Source organism: Harpia harpyja, chromosome 10 (genome assembly GCF_026419915.1).
Source record: "Harpia harpyja isolate bHarHar1 chromosome 10, bHarHar1 primary haplotype, whole genome shotgun sequence".
In the NCBI taxonomy this organism is placed as follows: domain Eukaryota; kingdom Metazoa; phylum Chordata; class Aves; order Accipitriformes; family Accipitridae; genus Harpia; species Harpia harpyja.
The window spans coordinates 28,703,383-28,730,609 of record NC_068949.1 but is presented as its reverse complement, the minus strand read 5'-3'; the positions used below and the strand labels follow the sequence as shown (position 1 = coordinate 28,730,609).

The window sequence follows — 27,227 nt, the reverse complement described above, 5'->3', positions numbered from 1 at the left end:
AGTGTCAATCTAGATGCTATTCTTGAAACACTGATAAGTTAAAAATGTTTGAGAGTTCATATTTTGTTGAGAAAGCACATATGAATTTCACCATATTTTGAAACAGAAATTTTTGATTTGTCTGAACCTAAAAAAGCTAACCTAGAAGAAATTTGAGATTCACTCGGCCTTGTATAGATATAACTGCAAGTGCATGCTCTGCTTTTTTCAACTTAAAATGGATTTCACACCATGACAGGTTTCATTCTGCATTAAAATTGCAAATCTTCTATGTGGCCCAGTTTCAGCTACAATTGATCTGCTTTGTCGTCATAGATTTAAAAAAAAAAAAGTGAAGGGCACTGCAGCTTTAAATATTTCAGAGCTATGTAGCTAGTAAATAGACTCCATTGCAATATGGCTCTGAAGGTCGTGTCCTATTGTCTCTTTTCTCTGCAAATATTTTGAACAGCATAAAATGGCTTATTTTATACAATATGTCCCTGCCATTTCTAAATCATGTCAATTGTATTAGGCATTTCCTTACTGGAAAGGACAGAAACGCCACTCTTTCCATACACACCCACACTGCTTCTAGATGTATTCAAAACGTCCACTGTGACTGTAAGAGCAGGGTGTACATATCAGATGTATATAGCTTTTCATATGTATACCTTATGCCAACAGACTCCCCGTTAAATCCCACCACAACATAAGGACAATTAGTTATTTCAATGGTGATGAAATAATTAACTGGATTTAGTTCAAGAAGCATCTCTGGCTAAAATTAACAGGCCAGTTAGAAAACTGAAGCCAGCAATTTTAACATCTCCTGTTTCTCACATATGGGAGAATATGAAAAAAATTATAACACACAGCACCAAGAGAACATAGTCTGCCAAACCTGTTTTTCGTGAAGGAAGGCTACTACCTTTTGGATGCTAAAAAACAAACAACAACAACAAAAAAAACCACCAAACCCAAAAAAACCCAAACCAACAAAAAACCCCCACAGCCCTGTCACATTTAAGAATAAGTTACAAGAAAAATAAGGCTAAAAATCTTAAGCCAGAATTTGGAATCTTTGTGTATGCACTCCCTAGGACCAACCCCACTTCTTTCATATAAGGTAACTATTCGATGCAAATATGAGTTACAGAGATGCCTCTCAGAACAGTAACATGAAATACACTCCTGCAAAAAATACAACTTTGTGCTAGCTGTCACCATGTAGAAGGTGCATGTAGTCATTTACCTGAAAAGGCAACAGATTGTTGCCATTGTCCGTCCTGAATGCGTTGTCTTCCATCCAGGATTTGGGGGTTAAGGGTGCAGCCCGTGGGAACTTCGGAGGGGCAATGACATTGCTGGAGAATGGTTTTTTAAGGGGTGAAATGGGATTGAGGGGGGAGGGTACGCCGACCCCCACTCCCACACCGACCCCCACTCCAACTGCCCTTCGAGGGTCCCTACCAGCCTGCAGCCCACCCCAAGGGTTGGAAGGTGTACTCCAAGCCGCGTTTTGATGGTTATTCCAGCTGGAGGAGGAAGAAGAGGAGGCAGAGGAGGAAGACGGTTTGCTGGTCATGATGGGCTGATGGCTATAAGCAGCATTTCTCTGGGCAAAAGGTGCCTGATTAGGGCTTACAGGTGACCTCCGCTGCTGCTGCTGCTGAGCTTGCTGCTGCTGCTGCTGATGTTGGTGGTGTTGAGTCTGAGCTAGGCCAATTTGAGGCGAGAAGGTGCCACCAAATACAGGGTTGACGTGGTGTGGAAAATTCTGGAAAAGCATTGTCCCATTGACTGGAGTAATCCCTTGGAAAAAGCTATCATCCACCGTGTTTGTGGTCCCTGTAGACCAGGTGCTGCCGAAGGAGGGAGACAAGGAGGTGCCGGCTGCAGGTTCTTGTTGAGGCTGGTGAAAGCTCAAGCCAGGCAAAATGGGAGACTCCATCTGCATCTTCTCCTTGCTATTTTGGGAAGGAGCCGATGTGCCGATACTAGTCACTGAACTGTTGTCTTCTGGTTTGGGTGTCTCCGACGAGATAGGCGTAGAGGGGGCTTCTGCTGAGTTTGGATCTTGCTGCTGCTGCTGCTGCCGCTGCTGCTGGGGCTGGGCTTTGCTTTTGTCCATCAGTAAATCATCCTGCATGGTTTGCGCAGCTGAAACAGTAGGGGAAAAAACCACAAAGACAGATTATTAACATTGTCATTCATACCACAAACCAGGCTGTTTTAATCATTTGCCGGTCAAAAATCTCGTCCTATTGCTAGTGCTATGCTACAGCAAATTGCAAGGCAAACCCGTAATCTTCCCCCTCCCCCATTTCGGAATATGTAACCTTTGATCGTGCTAGATTGCCTTTAAAATATTTTTTAAGATGCTTCACCCTTTTTGATGCCTTGTTTCCCTTCAGTCTAAATGAGAGATGTGCTTATAGGGCAGAGATATACAGCAATTTCGCCACGTCTCTTTTCTCTTACACCGGAACTCAGAGCTCTCACCCTGCAATGAGAAACTGATTCTGGTTCCTGTTTTTCCAAGCACCCTCCTCCTCCTCCACCTCCTCCCCCTAGTTATTTGCATACGTCAATAAATACTGCTGCGTCCTTCAGCAAGGTTAAAAAGACACCAGTCTTCACTCTTCTCCACCCACTTTTCTATTAGGGGACCTTTAAAGGAGCCGGGTACCGATTTTCCTTAATTAACAAACAAGCTTTCAATTATTTAAATTTATCAGAGAGAAAGCACACACGAAATCTCGCACTGATACGGGAGCGGTTCTTAGCAGCACAATCGTTTTCTGGCCTTTTGCTGCCGCACAGCTCGCTGCTTGCTTAGGGCACGAGAAGCGATCGCAATGACAGGGCGGGGGGGGGGGTGTGTATAGGCACTTCGTGTACAAAGCCACGGATGGGTCTTATATTTGCCTTCAGTGACCTTACGATCTTTCTGTGTAAAACACTATATAGCATCAAAGCAGTCCTCTGCTTAAAGGTATTTCTACTCACTATATTTCTATATATAGGAAATAATCAGTAATTTGTTCATTTGAAAAAAATGTCAAAATGAGCAGATGTGGGAGGTATTATTAGACTATGATGTTTCTGATGCTTTCACAATGAAAAATAAAAATGGGGGAAATCAAAATACTTAAAATATAGACATGCCACTTTTTAAAAGCCATCTTTATATGCACAAGACAAAGACTAGTGATGCAAATTATTTGCTAAATCCATACACAAGTTTAAGCTTTAAATGTACGTAGAATGGTTGAGTTATATCTGCTAGAAAAGGTGCTTCCTATGAAATAGGACAGATCATATAATCTGATTATTGTTTTGAAACACAATAGTACTAATGCATAAACAAACATCAATGAACAGCAATTGTATGAAACTAGAACAAGAACCTCCACATTTTGCAGACTTTTAGTCAATTGAACAGATCATTCTAAATCTCAGAAGCGTTTTAAATGAGCCAAAAATCACTTACTTTGAGTAACTACGTCAAAGATGGTCATCGCTGAATACCTAATTGCATTTCTGTTGAGTTAATCATATGACATGTACATTCCTACCATTGCCTTTTTTTTTTAGGATTGTTGTTTCAATGTAACAAAGTATAGCCAAATCAATTAACTGTTTAAGAAAGGTGGCAAAGAGTGAAATCAACGACCTTCTCCTTTCTGACATCAACAGTTTTCAGATGGTCCATGTGTATCTTCAACATTTTTTTGTTTCTTTTTTTCTTTCTCTTAAATCTCTTCTGAGCTATACATACACTTTTTAGTTAAAATGAATGTCAGGACAGGTTTCTGCTATCAATTTAGTTACTGCTCATGCTCCCTTTTATTTACCTGCCCAATATGTAAACTGAGCAGCAACGGTTCATGGACAGAATATGCAGTGAGACAACATTAAGGGAAGTTCCTAAGAAGAATGGAGTAAACTATTGCATCTGTAACAGGCAGCTCTGCTGCTGTTGCTGGGGGTACAGAAAACCTTGCGAGACATTTTAATGCAATGCTGCAGTAAGCCATAATACACCAAGCTCTGTGTAGCTTTCCATTAGCTTCATTTCTATCAAAATCACTATTACTCCTAAGTCTAAATAAAATTCCTGATGATTCCACATCAGAGAGAGAAAAAGATTATATGTATCCCTCTCCTCGTTCTGAGCTATCAGTATAAAAATATATTTAGAGATAAAAACATAGGAGCTGAAACGTTAAAATTCTGTTGTCAATAAAGTATATTTAAATCAGTTAGTCACCAGGTTATCTATAGTGGCTAGCACAGCACTTGTTTCAAATATGTACCTTGAATTAGCTAGCTGTTTTTGAACTTTATCCTAAGGACTGTAACCCACATTCATTTTCATATTGCTTCTTAAAGGTAAAAATCACTGCACAATTCAACCCTCTTGTCAAGGTCAAGACCTACCTTTAATGAATGAAGCCAGTCTGAATGGAAAAACACTGGATAATAAATTACTTTGAAAGACAGGCCAGCCAGTGTCTAATGTTGGACTAATATGCCGTACCTCTTGATTATTTGTTGGTGTAAGTATTTGTACAAATTTACAATCCAGTACAGGAAATCTATATCCCCATAGCAATACCAGCTCTGTTTGCATGCAGTAACCCATGCAGTCAACACAAATTTTTAAGGAACAGTTACCTTTGGATTTTCTGTATTTAAAGATCAACAGAATGACAGTATATTTATTTTCTTCTTTCAGGTTTGGTATATGACAAATAGTCAACCACTCTCGCAAGAGCACTTTGACAACTGGAAGCTTTCAGCGCATGCTCTCCCAAGGAATCATGGGGTTTGAAGTCTTATCTATAGATGGCATTTCACTGCTGCCTAACCTGAAAGGAAGAGGGCTCGAAAGGAAAAGAAAATACATGCACACTCCCTCTTTTCAGCAAAAATTGCTGCAATCTGAATCACCAGCTCTGAGAAAATAAATATCTGTCAGACTGAGCTGAAAGTAATTAAATAAGAGGTTTTAACAGTTTAATTTATAAACCCAGATCAAATAGCTGCCTCTTCAGAACAACAATCACTAGACAAAGAAATAGTTCCAGTATTTCCAAACTTCCTTCGAAACCCCAAACTTCTAGTATAAGAATTATAAGCTCATACCAGCTATAAAATATACAGCTATTACAAGAGATTGTGTCATGTTGCTTAGCTAAAGAAAATATTAAATAATCATCTGCCATAATATAATTTCTAAAAATATTCTGAAACTCAAACACAAATAGGTCGAGTATGAAAATTTAAAACAAATCAAAATCAGCACATAGGCGAAAAGTTGTACTATTTGAATAGTTTCCAATTTCCAAGTTGCCACTTCCATTACTGAGTTGTTGTTACTACACTGAAAATTCTACCAAAAAAATAAGCTACTCAGAAAAAAGGAAAGGTGCAAATTTTACTATTTAACATTCCATCTACTCTGCACACTGTGGTTCCGGATTCCAACTACCTCCCTTTCACTATCCACTATCCACATATCTCCAACCTCCACATCAATACACAGCCTAACAGGAGTTCTTCTCATAAGATGTTAATATTTTTACAATTAACGGAGGTCAGGTAAAATTTTCAGAATTCCATTTACCAGTGCTTGTGTTCTGTCTTGTACTGGTCCATGAATTACTCTGGATAATTGTTTACAATACTAATTATTCAAGACCAAATACTAATGCTTGTATGGAAATTACATAGTTGAGATCAGAAGTGTGAAAATATCAGTGTTTAATAAAATTGCTGCCTAATTTTTCAAAAGATGAAATATGCATAGCTTTATGGGTGAAAGAGAAATTACTAAAGCTGAGAAAGATAAATTAGGGCAGTTGAAAATGGGTTGTTAAAACACTTACTTCTCTGCTTTCTACAGTCTGTTTATGTTGGACTGTATGGTCTACCTGCCTTAAATCAATGCTGTAATTAAGAGTTTCTCAACACTTGCTCTAACCTGTTTGTGCTACTCTGAATCATTAAGGGCAGGAAAACTGCTTTCTTACAGCAGCTGAAAATACCTCATTTGTTGAAATATCCCAGCTATCACAGGGATGGCTCTAGGCATTCTATACCCCTCCTTTATGTCCCTATTTACTTTTGGGTTATTGCTTTTCAGAAGATTTGAGGAGTCATGTGGAAGGGACCACACCCTTGCTGTCAGCTCTTCCCAGGAGACAGCTTCACTTTTTAGATCAACTATTAAGATAAGGAGAGTGCTCATTACAATATTCACAAATGGAGAAGCACTCCAGAACCAAAGAAAATCAGGACATAAAGACAGGTTTTGATCAACTAGCCACTAGAAGAAAAATATTTTTTGTTTCTACCAGCCAACTCTTTCGTAACTGGAAGTTAAAAGATAATAACAACAGCTGTATCAGAACACAAGAGCTTCATTCAATCTGGTATCTGAATTACTTGACCTGGGCCAGTTCCAAAGAAACAAATTTAAGAAAGGCCCAAATAAGCCTAGCTAACTCAATTAACATTGTATTAAGTGTATTTTTATTTTATGAAATTCATTATGAAGCAATTTAAGCCCACTATGACTAATAAACCATGCTAGTCTTTTTGCCAGAAAGTGAATATTCCAACTAGCTTGAAGGTTAAAATGAAGTAGAACGTTACTGAAAAAAATGAGTTTTATTGTAGAAACATTTTTCTCAGTTTAGATTTGTTTCATTTTAGCTTAATTGAGGGTTCCTTGTCTTTTTAAAGATGGAATCAAGTAGCTAAAAAATGCCTAACTGATTTTGTAATTTAATTTTACATATTACTATCATAGCAGTTAAAATGCAGTTTTGCCAAATTGCCAAAATAGAATACTTTCATATTGCCAGGTTACTTAGCTTTGTTGAAAACAGTGAATAATTCCAACAGTCTTAATGTTGTCAGATCAAAAGAACTGTATTAAGGTACTGCTCCTTCATTATTTGGCCTCTTTTTCAGGCCTTGCTGAAATGGTCAGATAAATATTTAATATACCTCCATATTATTCTTACAGTAATTGCTTGTCAACTTCTTTATTAAGCTTAAATCTGTATAAATTTGTTATCAAACAATTTAGTGTTTTAAAAGTTGGTCTTCTGATATAAATCTGATAGTCAAATTTAGGGCTCAATTTTAAGCCCTAAATACCTTATATTGTTTTTTATGACTTTCATTAAGTTCTGTACTTGCCTTCAAATGTGCAGTTTTATTTAATTCAAAATGGCTACCATCTCCAGTTAGTATCAGTGAGGCTGAACTCAGCTGAATCTCAACTACTAGCAATCATTTTAACCTCACTTCGCATTAGTGAAAAGGAGTCTGTTCCCAGGAGAGATCTCTCTGGGCTCAAAGGCAGCTACTACCAGGTGAAGGTAAGAGACGACAGAGTGAGACAGTGCAATGAACATCATGGAGACAGAAGGAAGGAACAAAGAAGAATCTATTAAGGAATGATAGGGGAAGCAATAGTTTAAAAAATGAAAAAACTGCAGGACGAAACCTGAGATTTATAGTGGAAATTGCCAATGCAAAGAAGGAAGCATAAAGAATAAAAAGTGGAAAGAAAATGAAGAGAAAAAGGGGATGAGGGAGAGTGAATTGAAGGAGGAGATTGTTGGGGAGAATAAAGCAAGCATTTGAATAGAGCAGCTGCATATCCAGTCTTGTTAAGAGGAAGAGATGAGGATGGAATGACAACTCTTGCACTGTCAGGCAATAAGGAGGTTTTTTTCTCAAATTTAGAAACAGTTGGTTATATATGTATTTTAGGATCACACTTTGATTCTGAGAAGAGCAGACAAATGGAGAACACATAACCCAAGCTGTCCAACAAAATCCTGAAAAGGCACAAATCAATTTTTAGATTTCAGAATCTTTAAGCTATTTATGGGATGTTACAAGGTCTGTCATTATAGATTCATAGAATAGTTTAGGTTGGAAGGGACCTTTAAAGGTCATCTAGTCCAAACACCCTGCAATGAGCAGGGACATCTTCAACTAGATGAGGTTGCGCAGAGCCCCATCCAGCCTGACCTTGAATGTTTCCAGGGCCAGGGCATCTATCACCTCTCTGGGGAACCTGTGCCACCCTCATTGTAAAAAATTTCTTATGTCCAATCCAAATCTACTCTCTTTCAGTTTAAAACCATTACCCCTTGTCCTATCATGTTTTTATCTTTCATGTTTGGGGGAAAAAAAAAAAAAGAAGAAAAAAAAAAACAAACTCCAAACCTACCAAGTGTTCACTATTTGACCTGATATTCAAGTTTTGCCCGGTCTTGTCATCCCTCCCTGTGCCAGTGGTAGAGCAAAGCAGCTGCCCCTTGTCACAGACTTCTTCAGCCCCAAATGGTAGCCAAGTGACCCTGGGTTCTGGTTACATTTCTTCAGGTAAGTATTGCTCACAACCATTATTACTCATCATGACCTCATAGCTTTATCCTAAATGGCAGGCAACTAGCATATCCTTCCCACTCCAAAGCAAAAATACAGAAATTGCACAAATCACATAATCCTAGGAATAAAACCATCTTCCCTATTTCCATTTGTAACATTTGAGAATAAATATATAAAACCTAAGCATTTGGCTAGACTAGTGTATCGGTATTCTGGCCAATAGACAAGGCACTTATTCCAGACCAAGATTAGGAACCAGAAACTCTGATATCTAATATTGCGCTTATGTTTCATGAACAGCTGTAATTGGGACAGTGTGTATTAGGTTCTATTCCAGGAAGCCATGCCCATATGGTTTATTAGGCCACTGTACATCCAAGACTTCTCAGCAGTGCGAGCAAAACTGAATTTTACTGTCCCAAGAATAAGTACAAAATAAATTTTCTGGGACAGGATGTCAGTGTGATGCCTTCTTCCTACCTGCTTCTATACATACTTCCTGTAAAGAACATTTACATCACTGTAACTACTTCAGCATTCCTGTTTAGGATATTTGTAGCAATTAGAAAATAAACAACACCCTCCCTACTCTATACATATAACACAGCTTACAAGTCCAAGTCTGGATATTTTACACACATTTTTACAACACTTTTCTCTCAACAAAGACTCTAAAAACCAGACTGATTTTTCCCCAGCTAAGGCAGCACAGTCAAAGAATCCAGTATATTCACTAAAGTCTCCTTCCTTTTCTACCTGATGTCTATAGTCATGTATCTCCACCACGCAAATGCTACTTGCCTCAGCCAAGAACAGATGTAGATTGACGCAGCCGTACAATTGTGGGGTTGGCCCTGTAAATTACTACTTTGTACAGCAACTGCAGTATAACAAAGTTGTAATTTACACAAGGTATCAGGGACTGGTTACATGTAATGAAACTTATTACAGGAGCTATTTATTAAAAATATACATACATATATATTTATATATAACCTGAAAAGGAAAATTCAAAGTTGATCTTTACTAACCAACCTTCCCAAGAATCTGGAATGTCACAATTGCCTCCGAAAAGTAGGATCTTGCCCTTTGCTTGGGGAACATGACATTATGCAGAACCTTTACATGCATGCAAATACACATACACTTGGACTGAGAAGTAAGCGCGGAAGACAGACACCCACAGTGGAGATAAATGGGAAGGCAACTTCTCTCCCGGTGCTATCCACCTCTTTGTTCTATAAAGGCTTTTCAGCTTCTAAATTTCCAGTTTCACAAACTGCAGTACTCTGTATTGACTTCAGAACATATAACAAATTTTAAAAACACTTCAAGAAGATTTTTTTTTTTCCCATTAGGAGGCATGCCTACAAACTGAAAGGAGAGCGTTGTCATTACCACCAGCCGTCCCACGCCTCACCCCGCTTGTGCACAGAAGCTAGTGGCCACCAGGCCTCCATCGCGCACGACAGGCCACTTACAAGGACGCCGGGCGCTCGTCCTTGTCATTGCCAACAAGCCCACAGAAACGGATTAATTTATCTTCCGCCGTGCCAGCCACCGCCCTCCTCGGCAGCGTAAGCCGGGACAAGCACCTGGCAAGGTCTCCTCTTCCCTCGGGTCTCCCCGCCCCAAGGGCGGGTCCCGGGGAGGTTGGCCGGCCGGGCGGTCGAGCAGGGGGCGGGGGCCGCCCGCACCCGTTCGGCAGGCGAGGGAATGGCGGGGGTGCGCAGGAAGGGTGCCCCTGCCCCGAGGGGGCTCCCACGCCCTGCGTGAGCGGGGAGGAGACGGAGGAGGCGGCCCGGCCTCTCTCCCTCCTTGCCTCCCTCCGCCCGTGACGGGGGGCGGCCGGCGGCGGGAGCGGGGCTGCGCCGCTCCCCTCACCCGCCGCGGAGGGTAACGGCCGCTGCGCGAGGAGGAGGGCGGTGGCACGAGGGCCCTTCCCGCTCCCCCCGCCACTTCAGGCCCTCAGGGCAGCAGCTGCTACAGAGGGCGCGGGGCCGGGCGTGCGGCTGACCTTGCCCCCGCCTACCCCCGAACACCACCGCGTTCCCCTACCTGCCCCGCGCGCGGTGCCGGGCAGCGACTACGCGACGGCGGCGAGGAGAGGCATGGAGAGGGGAGGGGGAGCAGCACCGCAAGAAGGGGGAGGGGGGGGGGGCGCGCCCCGCCGGACCTTTAAACTCCCGGCGGCGGCGGGACTACACTTCCCAGCATGGCGCGGGGCCGCCGCCCGTTCCCTGGCGCGGGCGCGCTGCCGTGAGTGGGCGGTGGCGACGGGCGTCGCGGCTGCGCTTGGCGCTGACCTCACAGAGGCGTCGCTGCCGCCGCCGCCTCTCAGCCCGGCGGCCTGGGCCGCGCAGCTTCTGCGTGCGGCTCCGTCCCCGCCTGCTGAAGGAGGGGCCGCCCCGGCTGCCTCGCGGGAGGGCGGTTTCGCTGCCTTTCCTCTCTCTTTCCTTCCTCCGCCGCCACACGCGTGACGCGCGGGTTCGTCGGTGCCAGGGCCGGCTTTGTCAGGCTCCGGGCCCTCGGCTAGGCCCGCTCCTCCTCCCGGGAGCCATGTCCGAGCAGACGGGCTTGGCCCTGCCGCAGACCATGGACAGGTACGGGGAGGGCCCGGCGCTGGGGCCCAGCGGGAGGGAGTCCTCGGGGTGGACGCCTGAGGTCCCCCGCCTCTCCCGGGCTGCCCGCGGTGGCGGGTCCGCGCTGCCTGTGGCGTGTTTCGGGCCGGCGGGCCGCGGGGGGAGCTGGGGTGGGCCGCTCCAGCGCGGGGCCCCCGTAGCCGTTGCTGTTGGGGGACCGAGGCGCGGTGGCGGCGGGGCAGGGCCCGGGCCGGTGGCGGGGGTCCGGGGTCATCTTTTGGCTTCTGGAAGCTTTGGGGGTCCGGGCGAAGTCGTGCGAGCTCTGTCGTAAATCAGAGGAGGGTACTGCGAGCACCAGCGCCGTGTCTGCGGCGGTGTGTGGGGTGTGGAAGGATGGCTCTGGCAGCGTTTGGGCAGGAGGAGGTGTGTCTGGGCTGAAACGGGTTCCGGGGAGAGTGGTGGAGATCTGCGGAAGGCTGTCCGGTTTCTGTGGGTCTGGGGGATGCTGTAGGTGTGGAAAGCGTTAACATGCACGTAAAGTAAGGCACCAAAAGGCGACTGAAGCTTAACTGGCCTTGTGTGTTTTGTTGCTGGGTTTATGGCCTTTGAAGAAAGCCTACAATTGCTTTTTGGAGTGCTGTTAAAAAAGTACAACCTAAAAAAGTACTTTGACTTAAATGTAGGGGAGGAAGGGTGCTTACTAACTCTTAAATTATTTTTATTACGCTTGTTTTCTCTTTATGCTTTTATCTGAAGTAGCACTTTCACCCTGTTCCACGGAGGGCTTTAGATTCCTTACATGTAATTTTGAGTCATCCAGGAAGCTCTGAAGACCCACCTCTATAAACAACAAAAACACATTGGTAGCCTGTTATTGCAGGAGTTGTGCTAGCCTGGTGTCTCAGAAGGTGAGGACCCAAAAGGAATCTGGCTTCTATTGATGAACTTGTCAATCTTTCATCATAAGGAAGCAAAAAAAAAAAACACCTGGTGTTTTTCTCCTTTCCAGGTCACCTCTAAGGAAAGAGGATTTAGCGAAATACAGGCTGTCATCAGGCAAGTGATGGAGATGTAAACTATGTGAGGCAGGGGCAGGACTTGTGCAGCCTGGAAGGTGAGGATGAGAAGTTTCAGTTTGATGTAGAAAGAGGATAAAAGTGAGTTGGAGGGAGGGAGAGAGAGAAAGTTGTTTGCCTGTGTTTTAGAAAAACTGAAGAAGCGAAAGGTGACAATGGGATGATTTAGGTAATAATTTAGAACAACACCTGCCAAGGAGGCTAGCAGCCAGGAGCCCTAAGTGCATTTCCAAGAAGTAGCAGGAAGGAGGTAGATATTTAGAAATACTATCAGGAAAGTATTCAATTGGATACACTTCCTGGGAATGAAGGGAATAAAAGGAAAGAGTTAAGGAAGACAGAAAGAATTGGGAGGAGGATGGTAGACCTGTTATGGGGGGGGGGGGAGGAGAAAGGAGAACATCAGGAAGAGTGCTGCAGAATCAACTCCTCTGAAACTAAAAAAAATCTCATCTTCATCCTGAAGATTGTAGTCCAATTATATATAATATTTTATGTTTTGGAGTTCTAGGAAACCATGATATTCTGAGTGGATTCCCTATTGTCTGTGGCTGTTCTATCATACCATGAAGTCCTAGTTCACCCTTTTGGGAAATGGCTGTAAGGTGGTGTTTATAATCTGTGTTGTGAACAACTGTTAGATTAAACAGTTAATTGAAAAAAGGGAAATTAGTTAACTAGTGGCCAAACCAGTTTACTGTTCTTCAATTGTTATGTGTAATGGATATGTGGGTTTTGATGTACATTTAATATTCTTGTATCCTTTCAGCTTTGTGAAATTGTAATTTGTATCTCTGGCCCTTTGCAAAGACTTTTTCTAGTAAACTTGGAGTAGCAGAGTTGATATCATCTAAAACAATTGGAAAATGTCCCTGGCTTTCTTAATAACAAGGACAGTGGGGAAAAAGTTTTAACTACCTAGGTAGCATAAAAGGAGGTATGAAGAGAGGCTGCAGCTTTCATATAAGAATTCATTGGGCGCGGTGTAGGAAACTTTAGAAAGAGTAGTGTAAGACGTGGTGAGTGGAGTGGTAAGGAGCCAAGTATTTAGGATTTGGATTTAATTCAGAGTGTAGTACAATACCAATAAAAGGATTTTGGAGTAACCAAGACCTCAAAATGCAGTCTGTGTAAATAATTTTTTGGTTACATACTGGGTTTGTGGAGCAGGGATACATTGGAAGAAACCAGTTTTCATTCATCTGGTATTTCTGAAGGTCATACGTAACTGTTTTCATGTGGTATGTAGTGATGATCAAGATAAACCTTCAATATTTTACCTTAGGGGACATAACCTGTAGATGAATCATCTGTAGGGATTCTGAGGGGTTGAAATGCCTCTTCTATCCTGTTATCTTTATTGCTAATGACAGATGGCTGTTTTCCTGGGTAAGAGGAAAAAATACATATGCAAAAGCTTAAGAGTAACTGTTAATGCATTATAACTTAACACAAAGTGTATACTTTTAAATCAAATTCATCTCTCAGTGAAAGATGCAGAAAATAGCTTTTCAGTGAATAAGACTTTAATTTGATTCTAATAGTTAAGGAGGGAAAAAAAATAGGGGTTTCTTTTGTTTCCAATACCTAGATGGCCACACTGAGAGTGGTGATGTACTGTTGTATCAGGATTAAGATGTTGCTGCAGATCTGAATGTATGCACTGCTTTGTATACAAGGGTCGGATCTCTTATAGCAAGTTCTTTAATTACGTATTTGTGAGAGAGAACAGTTGGCTTCTTCTCTTGACTCTTAGACTGTACATCTATTTGACTTAAAGTTTTTTTCCTTAATAAAACAATTTGGATTTCTCCAGTGTGAGGAGTGTCTGGATAGCATCTCGTCATTGTTGCCTGGGATTCATCTTTCTTTTTGTCCTGGTTTCAGCTGGGATAGAGTTAACTGTCTTCCTAGTAGCTGGCACAGTACTATGTTTTGAGTTCAGTATGCAAAGAATGTTGATAACACTGATGTTTTCAGTTGTTGCTCAGTAGTGTTTAGTCTAAAGTCAAGGATTTTTCAGCTTCTCAAGCCCAGCCAGCAAGAAAGCTGGAGGGGCACAAGAAGTTGGCACAGGACACAGCCAGGGCACCTGACCCAAACTGGCCAACGGGGTATTCCATACCATGTGATGTCCCATCTAGTATAGGAACGGGGAAGTGGGGGCAGGGATATTCGCCGCTCGGGGACTGGCTGGGTGTCGGTCTGCGGGTGGTGAGCAATTGCACTGCGCATCATTTGTACATTCCAACCCTTTCATTATTACTATTGTCATTTTATTAGTGTTATCGTTATCATTATTAGTTTCTTCTTTTCTGTTCTATTAAACCGTTCTTATCTCAACCCACGGGTTTTGCTTCTTTTCCCAATTTTCTCCCCCATCCCACTGGGTGGGGGGGGAGTGAGTGAGCGGCTGCATGGTGTTTAGTTGCTGGCTGGGGTTAAACCAGGACACTTTTATGTATCTTGTGCTCCATACTCCTTTATTTTCCCTGCATAATTTCAGTCTGGAAGCAAACCGTGCATTTGTAACAAAGATGGTAAATAGTCGTTAAGGTGTAAGGAGCTTGTTACTTGAAATTTCTAGCTAAGGATTTTATACTTGTCTGAAGGATTGGCTACAGCATAAATACAAGAAGCATAAGTAGTAGGCATGACCATGAAGTGACACTACATTCTGGAGTTCTCTGGTCTGCAGCATTTAGGAAACTAGTCCAGGTGATTATCATGATCCTTTATGGCCTCAAAATTGGAATTTCCATCCCTCTTGTCATTTTTTTTTATTTCTAGCTCATGTTTAAATAACAGACTACCTAATAGTCTTAAAATACCATCTTTCTGCATGCAGAATTCTTTGCAATCTATGGTAAAGGGCCATATTCCTGGACTAATGTGTGCACTTGAAGGCAGTGGTTAGTGGTCTGTCTAAATGGTGAGGTTTTATTATTTTTAATCCCTTTATTCATGTTGTTTTAATGCATAAATTACAGAATGATAGGAATTGCCATTAAAAATTTGAAATTATGTGGGAGTGGTTTTTTTATATGCTGTTAATCAATGTAAAAACATTTTTCAAGATTTATTTAAATAAAATTGCCAGATTACATGAAAATGTCTTAGAAATTATAGACTATTACTCTATTGAGTGCACAGGGCAAACTTTACTTGAAAGTCAATCCTCACACATTTGTCAAATTTTAACAGGCAGAGGCCATTTGATATGCTATACATATTTTTAATGTAAAAACATTTTTTTAAGGAAATACCCAGAACTATTATATTCTGAATGGTATTAGGATGTTGAACCTTTACAGTGAAATTCTTGAGCCTAATATGCCAAGATCATGAACTGAGTCAGTCCTTCTTGTGTTTTAAAATATAATTTTGAAAATGCACAAAAAAACCCTTAAGTCTTTTGTGGGCTTTTTTCATGTTTCCTATTCAATTAGGTCCTATAATTTTTCTTTCTCTCAGCACTGTTTGACAACAGTTCTTCCAGTTGAACACTTTTAATTGTTTCTTCTAGCTGTCTTGTGTAGCACCTGTCATAATAAGTATTCTGGCTTCTTAGTGCGTATTTCAAACACTTTCATTCTTCTGGGTAACTTTCTAGCAGATTTTGGTGCTCTATTTGATTAAAAACTTAATCCTTTAAATACTTAGTATTTTTCCTGTGTCGTTTGCTTGTCAAAGATAATTTATCTGTACTTCTATTTTTTTATAGTTATGTTTTTAAGCAGAACTAATGTGTAAATTCAGATTGTTTTTAAGTTATGTCTATAGCTACAACTTGTCAGTTTGCTATTTTATAGCTTTCTGTAATAGTTTGCATGTTATTGCTAGGCTGTGATCCTGTGCTACTTAGCCTTCTTACGGAACACTTGACTGGGTCTTGCCAGAGTTGCTGTTAGGAATACATATGAGAAAACAAAACTAATAACTATTCATCTTACTAGGCCATCTTTTTACTGTGTTGATTGAGCAGTTGCTTTCTGAAGTGACAAGATTTGAAAAATAGTTATTAAACATGTACTTGCCATAATGAAGTCAGTGGCAAGCCCATGTTGAGAGAAAACCTAGACAATGTAAATAATTGAGTGATTAAAAAAAATCTTCAGTGTGGTCAAATTTAAAAAAAAAATGTTACTTTTATGATAAATGTATCATCAGATCGTCTCTGATTTATTTGTTTGTGAAGATAATCTGGTCAATCTGCTGTCTTAAAAAAAACAAACCAAAACCAAATGCTTAGCCACACCCCAGCTTTCTCCTAGTTATGTCATTGCCTATATTTACCTTAATGTGAGCTGTAATGCTAAAAGATACTCATTTTTAAGCTTTATTCTCTTGACTTTAGTTGGATTATGTGTGGATTGCTCTTGCAATTGGTTATACCAAATCTTCAGAATGCTGGGGTTTTGTTTTGTAGGCTTTTTTTAAAGCATGTTCTGTGGTAGTGATTTGTGGTACTCCTTATACTATCTAAATTAAAGACAACTCCTGCTCCTTCCTTCCCTTATATTTGCCAGCTGGCCAGAACGTGGTCACTTTTACCTTCTGTTTTTTCAGTATTCAAAGATGTTAGTCAAAATGTGATAAAAAAAAAAATCTGTTGAAGGCTTGTGCAGGTACATGCTGCAGGTGGTAATTTTAGATGTAGTAGTGTAGTAGTAATTTTAGCATGGTTTAACTTTTGAATTAGCATGCTTTATTTTCTGAACAAATAGTAGTTGGTTCAACTGTGGTCGATATGCAGCCGCCCTTGATAGAAACTAAAGCAACATCATATGACTGTTTTTTCCTCTAACCTTGCCATTCCTTATTTAAAGGAGACAATAGAGTTGAAATTGCAGGTAGACTTTAAAAGCAATTAAAATATAAAATGCAGAATTGTAGCTGGCTTAAGAAATTACTTATACTATCAAGAGAGGAATACTGTTGCAACTAAATGTTGTCTTTGCCAGAGCACTGATTTGTCAGAAGAATGCTAGCAATTGAGGTTCTAAAGTTGCAAAACAGAGAATTCATGGGTTTTCTATTTCAGTTTTCTGAACTGTCATCTGATTCCATGGTAATTTTCTCTTTTTTTAAAGAAAAGCATATGCAATGGTTTTGTACATAATTTTCAGTTGCTCCTTTCATTCTAGTTAGCATGTGTGGTGGTGTTTGTGTTGTTATGAATCTTTTCCTTCCCTCTTTGGAAGCGTGGGCACTGATTTAGGTTTATTTGCAGAATTAACTGCTGATACTTTAGTAACCAAAGACACAGGTTTGGATTAAGACCTTAATGCTACAACCTAGGCAATGTAATTAGTGCAGTGTGGTCCTTCATTAAAGACCTTTATTCTGAACTCCTTTAACTTGTTCTGGATGTTGTGTGCTGTGAATAATCTCACCAACTAAAGTTGACATGAGTAAATCTTTATAGGAGTGGAGTTCAACCAGATAAGATATACAGAGTAATAAACAACATAAAACGCTTTACAGGATTTATGTAGTATTTTTACTTTTCGCAAACTATTTACTGTCTCTGCAGTTACTCGGTCTGTTCTACTTGCGCTGATTAAGCATGCTTCTCTTTATTGCCTATCTGAAGGAATTGTTTATGTTCTACACAACACAGTTAAATTAATTTTTGTTGAATGAGGACTTTCCCTGGCTTCTGGTCAAAGTCTGTCAGCAACTAGAAGTACCTGGCTTTCTGTTGTTCCTCTAGAATAGGTTATGCATTCTTAGAAAGAAGAGAGTATAAGAAAAAAGAATGGGCTGTGCTGCGTTAATCTCTACCAGGAAGGAAACAAGGTGTTCTTCCCTGTCTTTACCTGAACTGATTGGAAGCTGATGTTGATACAGGAAGGAAAAAGCAAAATTACATATGTCTTAGTGGGTTTGAAGAATGAAAGTTTGAAACGGTAATAACTTTCTAATAGCTTGACTTCTCCATTATTGCTTCATCCCAGGTACATTCCTTGCTATTCCAGTTCTCTTTATGCCAAAGGTTCTGTGTAGATTGAGTTCCTCCTGTGTCTTATCAGTAAAGATTAGTGAAGACTTATTGTAGACCTCTAGAATGCCTTTTGCCCATCTGTAGTATAAAAGCACCAGCACATTATTTATAAACTATCTTAACCTTTTGACTGTTATCTTATGTGCATTATATTTCTGTCTTTGATGTCGTCTTTGATAAGCTTAGGAGCAAACATACATGTTTTAATTGCTGCTTAACTGTTAACTTCTACCTTCAGACAGTAGGCAATTATTCCTCCTATTTAAGTGTGGGGAAACTCCCGAGAGACTATTTATCATTTTTGGTACTAAAAATCTTAGTATTCCATGTATTATCAAAGCATTCAAATATTTTCAGGCGTTGTATCTGCTTCATCTAAAAAAGCTATACAAAAACCTGTTTATTGATATCTTCCATGTAAAAGTGCTCAGACCTCTATAATAGTCCTTAACTGTGATTGTTTCCTTTGGCATGGTATGTTTCCTTTGGCATCAGTGCTCGCTGAAGTTAAAACTTTTGACAATTAATGCAAATACATTGAATAAATATGTTATATGTATAATAATTTACAGAGAAAGATCCATTAAAAGGTTCAGGTATTAATTTTGGAACACCTTTTTAAGTAATACCTAAAGTGGTAATGAATATGCCAGCTGTTTAGGACTTGTTTGCTTGGTGCTTCTGACATCTTAACCTGCTTATGGTCTTACTGTACTGCAGAGTGGATGGGAAGTTCCTTGTGTGAAAGTGGTAAGAGCTTTTTGATGCATCTCATTTTCTTCCTCTCAGCAACAGAATGAGTTGGGTACTAGCTTGTTATAGGATGTAATACCTATCTTTATGAAAAGAGTGCATGACTTGCTCATTTTTTACTGGCACTTGTGGTTAACCACAAGTAGCAAATCCATCTTCAGTGCAGAAGAATGAGAAGACCCAATCTGAAGTGGTTAAGTTCTTTAAAGCAAACTGTATCTGGCTAGTGTTTCTAAATGAAACTGTTACTAAGGTTACACAAGATGGTCAAGGGGCTGGAGCACATGACTTACGAGGAAAAGATAGAGGGAACTGGGCCTGCTTAACCTGAAGAAGAGATGGCTTGGGGAGACCTAATAACCTTCTAATACCTACCGAGGAGGTTTTTCAGGAGACAGTCTCGCTCTTTTTGAAGGTTCCTGGCAGGATGATGAGAAGTAACAACCATAAATTTGAATAGAGAATGTTTCACCATGTGAGGATGGAGAGCAATGCAGGCCAGCTTCGGAGCAGGTTGCCCAGGGCAGCTCTGGATCTCTGTTCATGGGGCTTTTCAAGACCCAGGTGGAGAAAGCTCTGACAATCTGGTATGAATTCGTAGTGTTGATTCTACCTTGGGCAAGAAGTCTGACTAGAGACCTCCTGTCGTCCCTTCTAACCCAAATAATTCTATGATACTAGGTCTAGAAGCAACCCCAATTTAAACAGGGAGACCACACAGTATTAGGGCTCTATTTGCACTGCATGATACAAGCATACTGTGCTGGAGGTGCCAACACGGGAGGTACAGTCCACTAATATCTTCTGGCAAATCTGCACTTAGCCTTTTTTAGCATCTGCTCTGAAATCTGTACCTAAAAGTTAAGACGACTTCTTGTCTACTTGGACTGGGATCTTGTTTTTTGCTTTTCTCCAAGATTTTTTGCTCTCCTGTTATTTTAATACTAATATGAGTGCTTTTCGTTGGTAGCTTTCTACTGTTCAATGAAAGTGCTTAGGCTCAGGATTTTTGTGTCAATGATTCTGGGGGAAGGATTGTACACCTCCTGCCTAACTCTAATATAGGATAAGAAAAATTCCAATCAAAATCTCCACTTTTAAATGCTGGTTTAAAAAAAAAAAGTCTGTACTGAAGTTGTACTAAATCTGGGACTAGGTGTTCATTTCTTCATAATTTAAAATCTTAATTATCTTAACTGATTAAAATTAAACTGGCCTGCTATATAAGAGTTTCCCTATAATAAGTCAATACCAATTGATTTAAGGGCTAACCATGGAATCTTGATATATGCTTATGTTTGGAAACACCTGTCACAGGAAGCAAACTTTTTGGATAAGTGTAGTTAGTGTTTCTAGGCTTTTAGGTGGTTGATTGCTGATGACCATTATGAACTATTTAGTGTTCTCAGTTTATGTATCTGTGCCTGTTTCTCCCTTTGGTCATGCATCTCTTCTTCAAGGTGTAAGTATTAAAAGAAAGCGTTAACACAGTGTGATGGTAGTGAATAATAGAGTTGTTACGGACAAGAGGGGCTGGCATTGAGTGATTTATTTTTTTAAAGCCATTTTAATATAGTAGTTATTTCTTCACAATCTTTCTAGAAAAAAGATTAGACCCTCTATTTTAAAGCTGTAATGTTGTCTTTACATACCTCTGTGATACCACCTCATTTGTTTCTCCCGTTATAAATGCCTGCTCCTGGGATCTGAATACTTTTGTTTAGAAGTGGATGTTTTATATCGGACTAAAATGTGCCAACAGAAATTAGCCTTCTGTGAAGGATATAATTACAGAAGGCCATGTGCTGAGTGCTTGTGACTGTGCTACTGGTGAGTCATGCAGTCAATTCTACAGAGTGCTGAGGAGAGTTACTTAATTTTATGATCAGACACCTTGGAGTTTTGTTCACATTTATTCAGAGTAAAGACATTTCCAAATTTTCAATGTCTGCTACGTTTGAGTGGTTGGTTTTGTTGTTCTCGAGGTATTAATGTCCCAAGAGTATATCTTCTTGGCATTTAAATTTTTTTTTGTAATTTTTAGGTCTCAAATTATTCAGTTTTTATTATGTATATTAGGAGTATATAAGATGACTGACTTCAGTAGAGCTTTTTGGTTTGCTCTCTTACACTGATAAAAATAGAAGTTATAAACTGAGAATAACTTGAGTAATAGTGTCTGTTATATAAACTCTTGAGTTCAAAGCAGTTTGCTTGCTTTGGAGTCTTCCTGCCAATTTTTGCAGCTTTAGGACAACACTTCCTATTTTTCTTCTCTTTTCTTCGGAAGAACATAACAGAAAAATTGCTTACCCTGTATAGTCAGTTTAACCATGAAACTCTCTAAGCACACTTAATACAAAAATTGAACTTTTATTTCACAATTACCTTGCCTAAGAATGGTATGTAAAGTGAGTAGCCATAAGTTTGGTTTCTAACAGATTAAGTCTATGCTAATGTATTTACTTTTGTAACTAAAGATATTGTGCCTAAAGATTAATTTGTATTTTTACATTACCTGTGCGATACTGGAAAATTGCTGCAAGAGATTTTGCTTGCATAACACAGACTCGCATGACTTTACATTTCTTATCTTTTGCTTGTCACAGCAACAGGTTAATGTCAACATGGTTACCATTTTAGACATGTCCGAGTTGGTCTATTCTGTATGTATGTTGCTCCTGATATTTGTAACATCTGTCATCTACTGCGTACACGTACCACAAATACCAGTACTGGTACTTTTCTGATGCAACCCTCTTCCCCTTTCCCCCAGTGCAAAGTAACATTGTTTAATGCTAGTTTAATAGAAACTACTTTTTTTTTTTCTTCTTTTTGAGACAGGGAATTTTATCTAACATTCCAGTTTAAAACAGCGGATTTAAAACATCTTGATACCAATCTTTGAAAACACAGATATGGTTAGTACTCAATTAAGGAAGCTAATAAGTATGTGTTAACCTTCTGTTATGGAAAAGTAAATCTTCCAGGAGATACAAAGGGCTAACATTTGTTATCCCTTGTCTCAGAACTTGAAGGAATAAAGGTTAAATTCCTTTAAGTCAACTAAACATTTACTTCAACTTATGTCCTGGCTAATAGAGGAAAAATGGATAGAGTTTTGTTCATTGAATGGCACAGCTAATTACAGAATTCTGACAAAGCAGTGAAGCAGTTGTGCAGTGATTCCTAGCCTTGGTCCATAGGCAGCGTTTTCAAGCAAGCAGTATGCTGTAAGCATAATTGTTTTGATGTCAAGGTCAGCCTCAGTGCTAGTATTTTTAAACTCTTCAATAATGTTAGGAAGTTGTTTTTTGGGAACATTGATTGGGGAATCTTTTGTATATGTAATTAAGCTATAGCAGTATCTTAGAGCATCATAGCATATTTGGAGTCTCTTTTTACTAAGAAACAACCTCTTGTGTTCTAGAACTTCAGATCAATTTTCTGCTACCTGCATTGATATTTTTCATACAAATCTTCCCTTTATTCAACTGTGGTCATTTAGTAAGTTGGAGAGCCAAATGAGTCATTTTCTGCACACTGTTCTCGATTAAAAGGTTTTGGTTTGGTTTGGTTTTTTTTTTCCCCCCACCAACATTTTGTATGCCTTGGTTTAAGTGTCACTGTCTAACTGGAGAGGGTATTGACTGAGCTACTGAAAACAATGATGCAAGTGCTCTTTTTTCTTAAGAGTAGAATTCAGGTTGTGATGACTGTGATCAAGAGTATAGTTGAAGATACTTTTTCCAGGATGCCTCAAATGATTGAAGTTAAACACATGTAGTTACTTGTTCATTATATTTTTATTATCTGGCAAGTAAATCCAATGTATTGGAAACCATGGAGACAGTCAAAACTCAAAGTTTAGCACACGGTGAAATGTGTAATATCCCTAGGGAGTGAGGACTGCTGTAAGAATTTAATACAGTAGATTGCAGATGATTTACAGCAAGAATGGCTTTTCAAACTACTCTGAGGTCTGAAGCTGTCTTCCTTTGCTAAATCTGGCAGTGTTGCTAGAACTAAGACAAATTTTTTTAGCCTCAAATAATAACCCACCTTCCTTTGAATCTTATTTGTACATAAATGAGATAGTTCACCTTGTCAGTAGTTGAGTGTCCTGCCTTCCTAGTAGGTCATGTTATCTGTTAGAGAAGGTTGTGTCTGGTCTTCTTGCCATCTAGAGTTCTTGCAGTATCTAGAACATGCTAGCAGCTTTTCTTTCTTCAGCCAGTGTAAATATTAGTATATGAATTCAAGCTGATGAAGCCTCTTACTACTTCAGTTATACCTTGACATTATGCTGCTTTGCAATTAGACATTGAGAGAAGATAAGTCTTAAAGGAATTTCTTCAGGTTTTTTTCACTTTCCTCGTCAGGAGGAGCTTTCAGACATACTGCTATACAATTCTGTGAATATTACAGGCAATTAATACATAATTAAGATGTTCAAAGGAGCATTCAAGGAAGTAACTTTAAATAGCCTCTAAAACATAATTTGCTAGTTGCTTCATATCTTTTACTTTTTTATGTTTGTGATTTTTTTGACAGCTTTGTCGAACAATGCTTAAGAAAATGTTTTCCCTGTGTAGTATGCTATCTCCATTATAAAAAAATCCATGAAATGTTTTAGGCATTAACTTCATGCTATTAGAATTCTTCAGTGTTTGCTAGCTATGTACATACTTAACTACTTGTTCAGCTTTTCTTTTCAAATCACGTTGTTCATGGCCTATTTCAGTTCTGGAAGTAAATTGTTTTGTGTGTGTGTATGGGGTTCTTTGTTTTGGTTTTGTTGTTTGGTTTTTCTTTTTCCACTTGGTTTTAATCACTTTTATTTTTCTTCCTAAACATGATGGTAAGAGTCAATGTTACTGCCCCCTAGCAGGCACTCAGTAGCTTAAATTGTTAGAGTTGTATGCCAAGCTGCTAATGTATATAAGAACAATAGTTTAATTAGCAAAGTATGTAATGTTTTAGTAATAAGGTGCTTATTGTATGAGTAATAGTTTTACCTGATTTGTCCTTTGCATATTTTTAGGAGGGCCCTGTTTTCCTCCCCTTAATAAAACAAATAACAGCAAAGTTCTTTGTATATTTAGAGGCTCGCAGCAAGGCTGTTGAGCTTTGGTGACTTCTCAGATTTTCCTTTTGAAAAAGTGACAGTGCAGTAATATTAAACAAAGCCTTTAAGAGAACTGAATTTTGAAGTCTTTGCAAAAGGGATATGCCTGAATAACTGGTTGCAAAAGTTCCATTTGTCCAGAATGAAAGGTAGGGTTTTTTACCAATAGTCTAGATTGTCTTTGACAAACTAGAGAGTAAAACACAATGAGATAGCTAAATCTGTGGGGGATTTCTTATTCTAAGTTGGGTAGAAGCAAAGGCCATAAAAGCCTTGTAAGGCACGATTCAAGCACAATAGGTGGTGGCTTGTAGTCAAAGGTTTAATTTTATCCACAAGCTAGAAAGTTGCCAGCAGGATTCTGTGAACTGTCCTTTACTCATATCTCTGCCTTTATATAGTGTGGTTAACTCAAGTGTAAAATACTTCTCCTTAATTGGAGCTATAATTGAGAATATATAAATAAGTTTAAGTTGAACTTCTGGTAATCACTAGATCTTTCTGGTACACTTTCTAGTTAATTATTCTATGTTTTGTTTTAATGTGTTTGACTGCTTATTGGGTTTTAGTCATCCATGGGCTTTTATTAAAGCTTTTTAAAATCTAGTTTAAACAATGCCATCCTGGGGTTAGAGGAAGTCAGAACCTATATACGGATACCACTTGTGGGGCCATGTGTTCACACCAACATTAGCTTGATATTCTCTATTTAACCTTTCCTGCTGTTTTTAATGAAAGCACTACTTTTGTAGTAAAGTCTAGTTACTCTTGTTTCTAGATTCTCATCAACTTCTCCTTTACTCAGCATTACACCCTATACTTGATGACTAGGCAGAGCAGAATTGGGTATTAGGTCAGATGACTTTCAGGAACTTCCTTTGAAGATTTTAGACTTTGTTTCAAGGTGACAGCATGTTTTCTAGTTGAATGATACAGACTGGCATATGGCTGCTATGCCATGCTGACTTAGAAAGTAACTGCAGAAGTCATGATGGAGCATCTTAACACTGCTATTTTTGTACTGGTATCTCTGTTCCTCACTCTGCATGTGTGTTTTTTCCCCTTAGGATAGTGTAAGGATTTTTTGAGTTTGATAGACAGAGCTTGGGTTGAAGATAAAAGTATTTTCTACTGTGTGTGATGGGCCAGGAAAATACTGGGGAAAGAGTGGTGCTCCATCTACAATCCTGTTGCAGTCTTCCTCTGCTGACAAACTTCCACCATTGTGGAAGATAGGTCTGTATGCATTCTGCTGTTGAAGCCTTCATGATAATTTAGGCTTTGTAGCAGAGTTCATCTCTTCCAGCACTTAATCTCCTCTGTGAAGCATGATGTAAGCTAGCATTTCTTGAGTTAAGCGGTATTCTCATCTTTGCAGCCTTTATCAGGGATATGTAGGCTAGGCTTGCTTTCTGTTGTGACTGGTAGTGGCCCTCTAGCACAAGAATTTTATTCCTGCTGGTTCCTTCAAACTCAAGAAAAGGAAGTGCTTAGCAGTATCATTTGCAATGCATTGTTTCTCTTGCTTTTTGAGAGAACAGTTTGCTGTGTTCCCCTACTAAAATTCCAGCCAGCTCCAAAGCAGCCTACCTGTGTTGTATGCTACTCCCTTGATTTTTTCCTACATCCTAGTCTTCCCACTTAAACATGATCTTACAGTATTTAGAGTGTAGTTGGCAGTTTTAGTGGAAGCTTATCACTATTCTTCATCAAGGATATTTTATCTGTCGGTATAGACTGTGCATAAAAATTGGTTATAGAAGCTCATGAAAAATTGCCTCTTCCAAAGAGCAGATTTGTGGGTCATCCTTTGGAACAGTGCGTTTTTATGGCCAGTTACTGGAGTGCTTTCAGTCATTTCTTCCAAGATACATTTTCACCCCTCACTGCATTGGCTCTCTGTGCTATCATTGCTATCAGTTATGTTTCAGCCTTTTCACTTTTTTCTTTTTAGATGTGAAATTCAATTGCAATAAGCCACTCAGTCACTGCTTAGCAGAACAAGGATGCTTTAATCAGATAGCAAGATATCAGCAAATTTCTGCTGCTTTAAGGGAAAGTGGTGTGCTTTATGATGTGGGAGAAGTGCAGAAAAGTTTTCTTAAAGAGATTTCTTATATTTTACAAAGGATTTGTAATGAGAGGAGAAATGCTTTTTAGTTCATGGCTCTAGAGCATGTCATGCACAAAGTCTTGCAAGAATTTTTTCTCAGAAGTTTTCTGGTTTTGCTTGCCATTCATGTGTGCACCACTGAACAGCTGAATCTAAAAGGCATTTGTAACCCTATTTTCAAAGCTGAAATAATTATATTGGCCTGGGTTTTGTGTATGTTTTGTTTTAATTTTTTTTTTTTAAGCCAAGGAAGTGTGGAAAAATTTATTGTTATTGATTTGGCTCTGTAGAAAGTCATCAAGGAAAAAGGTTTGAGTTTCTATCAGAAACAATGCTTTGTTCCACCTTGTCAGCCTTTTCTATTTCAGGTTATCTGAGTAGGAACTTGATTCAGTGGTAAGAATCAAGGTCATATTTTATTCAGTACAAGAAAATGGAAAATCTGGCAAGAGCCAATATACTTGTTTTGAAATGGTTTTATTTAGCCCTTTCTGCTACAGCTGCTGTCAATGGAAAGAGATAAAGCTGATGACAGAATACAAGGAATTTACTATTCATTATTCATGACTTGCTAAAGGTTTAAATCTGTAAAGGATTTTGTTGCTCTTTTCATGGGTCTTTCAGGTTTTCAGATATGATCGCCTGGCAAGAAATTGGATGAAGCAATTAAAGAAAAGATACATATTTTTCTTGACTTATTAACCTTAACAGAAAACTTGAACGGAATTTAATCTGCAGAGTGTTCATGGACAAATTCACTAGTTAAAATTGCAGTGTAGCAAGATTATGTTCATGCTTAAATCTGTCATTCTCTGAATAAACCTTAGACTTCTGTGGTGTGTTGGCATCTGACCTTACTGGCACCCACAGACCTAACTAGCTCTATTGTGAAGCCTTTAGCTTAAAAATAAAAATGTAAGTTACAAATTTAGGGCAGTTGTAGATATAAATAGGATGTGAAATGAATGAGTAATGCAGCAAAAAACTGTCTAAGAGGAAAAATTATCAGTAGCGTTGTGTTGTTTGTTCTTACAGTAAATTGGGGGTTTCTTGATATAAATAGAAAATTAATAAACATTGTAAGGACTTGTGTTCCTTAAGAACTCCTTGATATCAAGTGCAATGAATTAAAATGTCTGCCATGCTTTGTAATACTTTCAAATGT

The 27,227-nt window shown here is 39.4% G+C and overlaps 2 protein-coding genes across 8 annotated transcripts in view; one reads left to right on the top strand and one right to left on the bottom strand.

Moving 5' to 3' along the window:
* The window catches only part of CPEB3 (cytoplasmic polyadenylation element binding protein 3), a 99,360-nt gene extending 89,312 nt beyond the window's left edge, over positions 1-10,048 (bottom strand). For 4 of the 5 annotated variants that reach the window (XM_052798952.1, XM_052798953.1, XM_052798955.1 and 1 more), the window contains exons 1-2: positions 9,885-10,048; positions 1,235-2,142 (exon numbers count right to left, since the gene is read on the bottom strand). In XM_052798952.1, the coding sequence (XP_052654912.1) occupies positions 1,235-2,142; positions 9,885-9,912 (936 nt within the window). In that variant the 5' untranslated portion in view covers positions 9,913-10,048. Of the gene's footprint in view, positions 1-1,234; positions 2,143-2,369; positions 2,507-9,884 lie in introns of those variants that run through there. The other variant, XM_052798954.1, reaches the window with a different exon arrangement.
* Positions 10,049-10,784: 736 nt separating this feature from the next.
* MARCHF5 (membrane associated ring-CH-type finger 5) overlaps positions 10,785-27,227 on the top strand; it is a 42,734-nt gene continuing 26,291 nt past the window's right edge. For 2 of the 3 annotated variants that reach the window (XM_052800301.1, XM_052800299.1), the window contains exon 1: positions 10,785-11,006. In XM_052800301.1, coding sequence (XP_052656261.1) covers positions 10,963-11,006 — 44 coding nt within the window. In that variant the 5' untranslated portion in view covers positions 10,785-10,962. Of the gene's footprint in view, positions 11,007-12,640; positions 12,667-27,227 lie in introns of those variants that run through there. The other variant, XM_052800300.1, reaches the window with a different exon arrangement.